At 39.4% G+C, this 7,755-nt stretch overlaps 1 protein-coding gene across 2 annotated transcripts in view; it reads right to left on the reverse strand.

The window, feature by feature from the left end:
• LOC124711569 (peroxisomal biogenesis factor 19) overlaps positions 1-7,755 on the reverse strand; it is a 59,976-nt gene that overhangs the window by 52,045 nt on the left and 176 nt on the right. The window contains exons 1-4 of one of the 2 annotated variants that reach the window (XM_047241711.1): positions 7,633-7,713; positions 7,289-7,405; positions 7,053-7,208; positions 6,764-6,924 (exon numbers count right to left, since the gene is read on the reverse strand). In XM_047241711.1, coding sequence (XP_047097667.1) covers positions 6,764-6,924; positions 7,053-7,208; positions 7,289-7,391 — 420 coding nt within the window. In that variant the 5' untranslated portion in view covers positions 7,392-7,405; positions 7,633-7,713. Of the gene's footprint in view, positions 1-6,763; positions 6,925-7,052; positions 7,209-7,288; positions 7,406-7,632; positions 7,714-7,755 lie in introns of those variants that run through there. The other variant, XM_047241712.1, reaches the window with a different exon arrangement.

A 7,755-nucleotide genomic window follows, 5' to 3' on the forward strand; every position in this document is an offset into this window, starting at 1 on the left:
TGGAAATGGTGCAACACCGTTAAACAAGCTTTTCAAATTGTTCAGACTAACCTATATAACTAATTTAAGGATCATTTGTCCTTATGTTCGGTTGTAACTCTGCAACCCACTCATATCTTCAAACCCAACTGCTTGTGGTGATATATACGACTCCAGAGGAATATTGCATAAGCTTGGGTCTTCTTATTGATGAACAATTCTTGTAAATAAAAATCATCAAGAAAGATATTGAAAGTAACAGCACAGATGTTGTGCAGGTTTGCTATTTTTTTTCATGTGGCAAGTCATCATTTTGACAATGGTTATTATGTGGTGTAAAGAGACAAATGAAATGGTCTCTTAATTTTCCATTCTATGTTCAAAGTCTGTGTTGGGATGTTATGGCTGACGGAAGCTACTGATGTGATAAGGTCAATGATGTACATGTTTAATGTCAAGATATGGTTTTATTAATACAAATGATGGACTTCTCATGCCCCTTTAAGGTAGTTACAATTGTGGTAAGAAGTTTCTTAATAGCAATAAAAATATGGTTGGAGACGATTTTTCGCACAGCCTTCCAAGAGCATACATCTGAAAATATACAAGTGTAACAAGAACTGTATAAAATCATACAACATCCAATGGAACAGCTAATTTTTGGTGTCTTAGTACAGAACATGGATGAAATGATTGCTGGAAATTATAATGGAAACTCAAACTATGTAAGAAACAAATGGACACCACAAAGAATAATAAGAGGAAGAAGCTGTACACAAAAGAATAACAACAACTACTGAATGAAACTATTTGGGTCTAGTGCAGCAGGGGATACAACCCGTCGGCTTTGGACAAGGACGTCACAAGCCGCCAGAGAGCAGTTTACCATTTTCGCTTTTGCTGTTATGTTTCAGTTTAGTTTTTTTACTGATTGCTTAATAAAGTGGATCTGTTTATTCTATCTCGTGAGATTTTTTTTTAAAAAAGTCAAAAAACACTTATCAGCCACTGAAGGGAGCTACAACACTAAGAAGAATCGCTTCTCGATTGGCCACTTGTGACGTCATTGTCCAAAGCCGACGGGTTGTATCCCCTGCTGCACTAGTCCCAACTATTTGAGAAGAATAAACTAATTTATACAGAAAATTATTGTGAAATTGTGTCATTGCCCTCGACAACCTGATAAATAACTATTTCAAGAAAGAAAGTGCACATACTACACACTGAACGGCAAATATTAAAAAGTAATGTATCGCCAATGTCAGACAAGTAAAAGTCTAAGACATTGATATGAAAAATCGATGGCTGGTTGCTTTGACTAAAGATCACAGATTTTAATGGGCGATTAATGAATATACAACAGCTAGCAGGGTCAGGGGTAGTTGTGCAGTTACTTCACAATGTCAATGAGTTGCAGCAGCGCAGTACAGTCTACATTCTGATGTGCACTGCACGGCAGAGCCGGGTGAGCTGTATTTACTCCTGAGCAACACCCCCCCCCCCCCCCCCCTTCCCATCTTGTGTGTCATATCTTGAGTGAAAACTGCCTCCCCTTTTTTGTAGAATTTACTGAAGTGTTGATAACTATTTTGAACTGGGAAAGTGTTGTTCAAGTATCATTATTTAAAGTGTGTGGCAGTATTGTCCAGAAACAAAGTAGAGGATTTGAAGATTTCTGAAAAACTTTAGTAAACAATTTAGGGCAGATAAAGAGCCATTTAAGGCAGACCTAAATGCTAAAATGGGAAAGTTAGCTACTAAAATGAAACAGTCAGAACTGATCTGGGAGCACAAATAGAATACAACAAAAAGCTAATTCTGGTACAGGAAATACTAAAACAAACCAACAAGACAATAATTTAGATGAGAATTTGCTAACTCATGTCAGGGAAAGGTTGACACAAATCAAAAAATATCAGAACTTGATGTACTTTATCTATTATATTAAGTTTAAAAGGAGAACTTGTAATGGGACATCCTCCTCTTTACTTTTCCACAACAGTAATTGTTGATACCAGTATTATTATTCTAATTTTTGATAGGTCAATATTATCTCAGTTGCCTTTCTGAAAACTTTCATGTCATTTTATACACAGTATCAAACAACGGAAAAACTGGGACGGATTTTGTTGTTATTTGTTTCTTATTCGTTATTATTTACAGTATGTTACATTTCCCCCATGAACCATGGACCTTGCCGTTCATGGGGAGGCTTGCGTGCCTCAGCGAAACAGATAGCTGTATCATAGGTGCAACCACAACGGAGAGGTATCTGTTGAGAGGCCAGACAAACGTGTGGTTCCTGAAGAGGGGCAGCAGCCTTTTCAGTAATTGCAGGGGCAACAGTCTGCATGATTGACTGATCTGGCCCTGTAACACTAACCAAAACGGCCTTGCTGTGCTGGTACTGCGAATGGCTGAAAGCAAGGGGAAACTAGAGCCGTAATTTTTCCCGAGGGCATGCAGCTTGACTGCATGGTTAAATGATGATGGCGTCCTTTTGGGTAAAATATTCCGGAGGTAAAATAGTCCCCCATTCGGATCTCCAGGTGGGGACTATTCAAGAGGACATCGTTATCAGGAGAAAAAAGACTGGTGTTCTACAGATCAGAGTGTGGAATGTCAGCTCCCTAAATTGGGCAGGTAGGTTAGAAAATTTAAAAACGGAAATGGATAGGTTAAAGTGAGATATAGTGGGAATTAGTGAAGTTCGGTGGCAGGAGGAACAAGATTTTTGGTCAGGTGAATACAGGGTTATAAATACAAAATCAAATAAGGAGAGACAGTCCTGACAAAACTCTACCATCTGGTGAGCAAGATGTATGAGACAGGAGAAATACCCTCAGACTTCAAGAAGAATTTAATAATTCAAATCCCAAAGAAAACAGGCATTGACAGATGTGAAAATTGCCAAACTATAGGTTTAATAAGTCACAGCTGCAAAATACTAACGCGAATTCTTAACAAACGTATGGAAAAACTGGTAGAAGCCGACCTTGGGGAAGATAAGTTTGGATTCTGTAGAAATATTGGAACTCATGTGGCAATACTGAGCTTACGACTTATCTTAGAAGAAAGATTAAGGAACGGCAAACCAACGTTCCTGGCATTTGTAGACTTAGATAAAGCTTTTGACAATGTTGACTGGAATCTTTCGAATTCTGAAGATGACAGGGGTAAAATACAGGGAGCGAAAGGCTATTTACAATTTGTACAGAAACCAGACGGCAGGTATAAGAGTTGAGGAGCATGAAAGGGAAGCAGTGGTTGGGAAGGGAGTGAGACTGGGTTGTAGCCTCTCCCCAGTGTTATTCAATCTGTATATTGAGCAAGCAGTAAAGGAAACAAGAAAAATTTGGAGTAGGTATTAAAATCCACGGAGAAGAAATAAAAACTTTGAGGTGCGTCGATGACATTGTAATTCTGTCAGAGACAACAAAGGACTTGGAAGAGCAGTTGAACGGAATGGACAGTGTCTTGAAGGGAGGATATAAGATGAACATCAACAAAAGCAAAACGAGGATAATGGAATGTAGTCGAGTTAACTCGGGTGATGCTGGGGGAATTAGATTAGGAAACGAGGCACTTAAAGTAGTAAAGGAGTTTTGCTATTTGGGGAGCAAAATAACTGATGATGGTCGAAGTAGAGAGGATATAAAATGTAGACTGGCAATGGCAAGGAAAGCGTTTCTGCAGAAGAGAAATTTGTTAACATTGAATATAGATTTAAGTGTCAGGAGGTCGTTTCTGAAAGTATTTGTATGGACTGTAGCCATGTATGGAAGTGAAATGTGGACAATAAATAGTTTGGACAAGAGGAGAATAGAAGCTTTCGAAATGTGGTGCTACAGAAGAATGCTGAAGATTAGATGGGTAGATCACATAACTAATGAGGAGGTATTGAATAGGATTGGGAAGAAGAGAAGTTTGTGGCACAACTTGCCTAGAAGAAGGGATCGGTTGGTAGGACATGTTCTGAGGCATCAAGGGATCACCAATATAGTATTCGAGGGCAGTGTGGAGGGTAAAAATCATACAGGGAGACCAAGAGATGAATACACTAAAGCAGATTCAGAAGGATGTAGGTTGCAGTAGATACTGGGAGATGAAGAAGCTTGCACAGGATAGAGTAGCATGGAGAGCTGCATCAAACCAGTCTCAGGACGTAAGACTACAACAACAACAAGAGTTGTAAGTGTTGGTTTTTTGGTATCGACAGTTGTGGTTGACCGATATAGGCCACGGGAAATGTCTGATTCCAGTTTTCGTAAGTGTAGGTGTTGGTGTTGTCATTGGTGTTCTGGTATCATCAGCTGTTGTTGACCTATACTGGTCAAGGGAAATGTCCAATTCCAATTTTCGTAGTTGTAGGTGTTGTTCTTGTGGTATCGACAATTGCAGTTTAGCTATATAGGTCATGGGAGCGTCCCATTCCTGTGGGTTTTTGTTGGATAGCAGAATGTTGTAATTTTGTTTTTTATTTCTTTGTTCATCATGTCCTGTGTTTTGGGATTGTGTGTGTGTGTTTTTTTTAAAATATATTTAGCTTATTCCCACCCTAAAACCCCTTATTTCCCACCGTTGTGCTGTTAGTTTGATTCTATTTTTGGAGGGAGATGTTATTGTTTTATTTATATGTATTTTCGTGTTTGTTACCATGTGTATGTAGCGGCATCATAGTGATGCATTGGAGACACTGAGAATGGCCTTTTCCGCCATATTGATGATGTCATGGGTCAAAGGAGACAGATCGAATCGGATGCTTCTGTAATCCCTACTTTAACAAAGTGCCTGGAATTAAAAAGATGTATGAAAAGAATTTATTATTAACATAAAAAAAATACTTCAAAATGATACAAACTTTTCATATGAAGTAGGGCAATTGCTACAGTTCCAGCAAGTATACGTGGGTTAATATGTGATGACAGATACACATCACTCATCTGGTGTGGTATCATTATGTCTTCTTACCGACGAATGATACTAGTTCACAGAAACTACAAAATAAGTTATTGTAGGTGGGAACATGTCATTCTCAATGGAGAGAAGTCTTCCGAAGTAAGAATGATTTCAGGTGGGCCGTAGGGGAGTGTCGGAGGACCATTGTTAGTCACAATATACATAAATGACCTTGTGGATAACATCGGTAATTCACAGAGGCCTTTTGCAGATGATGCTGTAGTATATCGAGAGGTTGTAACAATGAAAAACTGTACTGAAATGCAGGAGGATCTGCAACGAATTGGTTGATGGTGCCGGAAATGGCAGTTGAATCTCAATGTACACAAGTGTAATGTGCATGCGAATACATAGCTTTTGTTGAAGTTTCGAGAACATACCTTCACCGAGGAGTCAAACAGTGTATTCCTCCCTCCTACGTATATATCGCGAAGAGGCCATGAGGATAAAATCAGAGAGATTAGAGCCCACACAGAGGAATACCGACAGTCTTTCTTTCTATGAGCAATACGAGACTGGAATAGAAGGGAGAACCGATAGAGGTGCTCAAGGTACCCTCCGCCACACACTGTCAGGTGGCTTGTGGAGTATGGATGTAAATGCAGAACACAGGTACGGTGTGGGATTGTTATCTCGTTTTCATAGTGGCTTGTGGAGTATAAATGTAGATGTAGAACATAAGTGTGGTGTGGGATTGTTATCTCGTTTTCATGTTGCAAGAATGTTGCACAGTATTGTGATTTGATTGCTGTAGAAGGGAAGTACATGGGTATATTTGATGGATCTTACAGATGTTGTATCTGGGCCATCTACAAAAGTGCAACCCTAAAGATCCACGCTATTACATACGTCAGGTGGATGACAGACTACTATTTTGTAAGGTGACTGTAGGATGTTGAGAAGGATACCCCTCATAGCAGAGCATGATGAGACACAGTAGGCAGAAAAAGAATACAAAAAACATCAGAGAGGAGAAGACAGAGTTATGTTCTATTTCCGTTTGTGCCTGTATGACATCATAATCCACACTGTTGTTATGATATTGGCCCAAGCCAACAATTGTTGGTTGGTTGGCTGTTTCGGAGAAGGAGACCAGACAGCGAGGTCATCGGTCTCATCGGATTAGGGAAGGACGGGGAAGGAAGTCGGCCGTGCCCTTTGAAAGGAACCATCCCGGCATTTGCCTGGAGCGATTTAGGGAAATCACGGAAAACCTAAATCAGGATGGCCGGACGCGGGATTGAACCGTCGTCCTCCCGAATGCGAGTCCAGTGTCTAACCACTGCGCCACCTCGCTCGGTCAACAATTGTTATCAGTGGTTCTGTTGACCCAAAAAATTGAATATAAAGAAAATCTTATAGGAAAAATATCAAATTCTGTGTGCGCTTGGATCAAAAATCACATTGACCAGCAGAATAAGTACTTTACATGAGTGGCAGACGTTGAGAGAAGAGAGAAATTGATTTGAAAACACTGGAAAAAAGGAGAGTATGGTACGTCAATTATTATTCCTGTCTGTGGTCTGCCACTATTAAACAGATAAATAAACAAAAGAGAGAGGGAGACTAAGGCTGTGGTTCAACAACAACAACAACAGGGAACAGCCAATTTATTTCCATCTCACCATTTACGAACAGAAAAAAGCTCTACAGAATGATAGTAGCTACCTATCTTAGGTTTGAAGTACATCAATTACATTTTAAAATCTACAATTTACATATGTATGATTATCATTACAAGATAGTCTTAACTGTCTACACTTACAAGGGATTAAACAAGTCTTTGGCTTTAATGTCCTATGTGGAAATTCAAACGTCAACATACCTGCAGTCCGTCTGCTCCCTCAGACAGGTTCTTCAATGTTCGTGATATTGTTTCTGTGAAATCGCTATCAGATGTATCCTCAGATATTGCCTGCCCTGCTGCTTCTGCTATTTTCTGTATAGTAGCTCCAAACTCTTCTGCACTTATCGAAGAGCTGCTATCTGGTATATAATAACCACTTTAAAATTTCATGAAAGAGTCATATAACAACATTTCGGAATAAATTTCTTAATTCACACTTTGACTGACATGCAGCAATGCAACATTTATCTAAAGAGTGAAACCTCACCAAGATTTAGGGCGGCCGTTGCCTCCTTAATGAACTCCTCCGTCCATCTATTGTCCAATAATTCTTGTGCATTATCAGAAGACGTGCTCTGTGCCGCATCATCAGTAGTTGATTTTCCTCGGTTTGGAGGAGGATTATCAAAATCTTCGAGAGCACCTGTTACACAAATAATTGACGTTGACCGTACCAAACAAGTCGTGGCAGGTACATAAACAAAATAAATTATCAGCCCCTACTGTCCAGAATGTTATCCAGTGTGTCTACTTGCGGAGCATCTGATTTGTGTTCACTAACGGACTCGCTCGCCCCCGTATCTGTTCCTTTCTCTGCCTCTGCCATTTTAAATTTTGTCACTGTAAAACATTACAACATACGTACTGTTACGTTTCCGGAACTCATAGCTGTCCGTGTCTAATGTTACACACTGTATATATAAATACGTTCAGTTTCAGGGCCACACACACAAAAAAAAACACTATAAATAACTTCAGTTTATTTAAAACAACACGAATGAGACAATATAAAGCGTTATTCCACCATCATTCTGTGAAAAGAAGGAAAAAAGTTAAATTCTGATTACCTATAACACAAACTCATCCTTCGACTTTGCACTGCCTGTACAGTGATCATAAATCATTAGCGCCTAAGGAAGAAAGATGAAAGTCTTTGATTTTTGTTTACGTCATGTTTGAAGCCATGTTTC

This window comes from Schistocerca piceifrons, chromosome 8 (assembly GCF_021461385.2).
Source record: "Schistocerca piceifrons isolate TAMUIC-IGC-003096 chromosome 8, iqSchPice1.1, whole genome shotgun sequence".
In the NCBI taxonomy this organism is placed as follows: Eukaryota; Metazoa; Arthropoda; class Insecta; order Orthoptera; family Acrididae; genus Schistocerca; species Schistocerca piceifrons.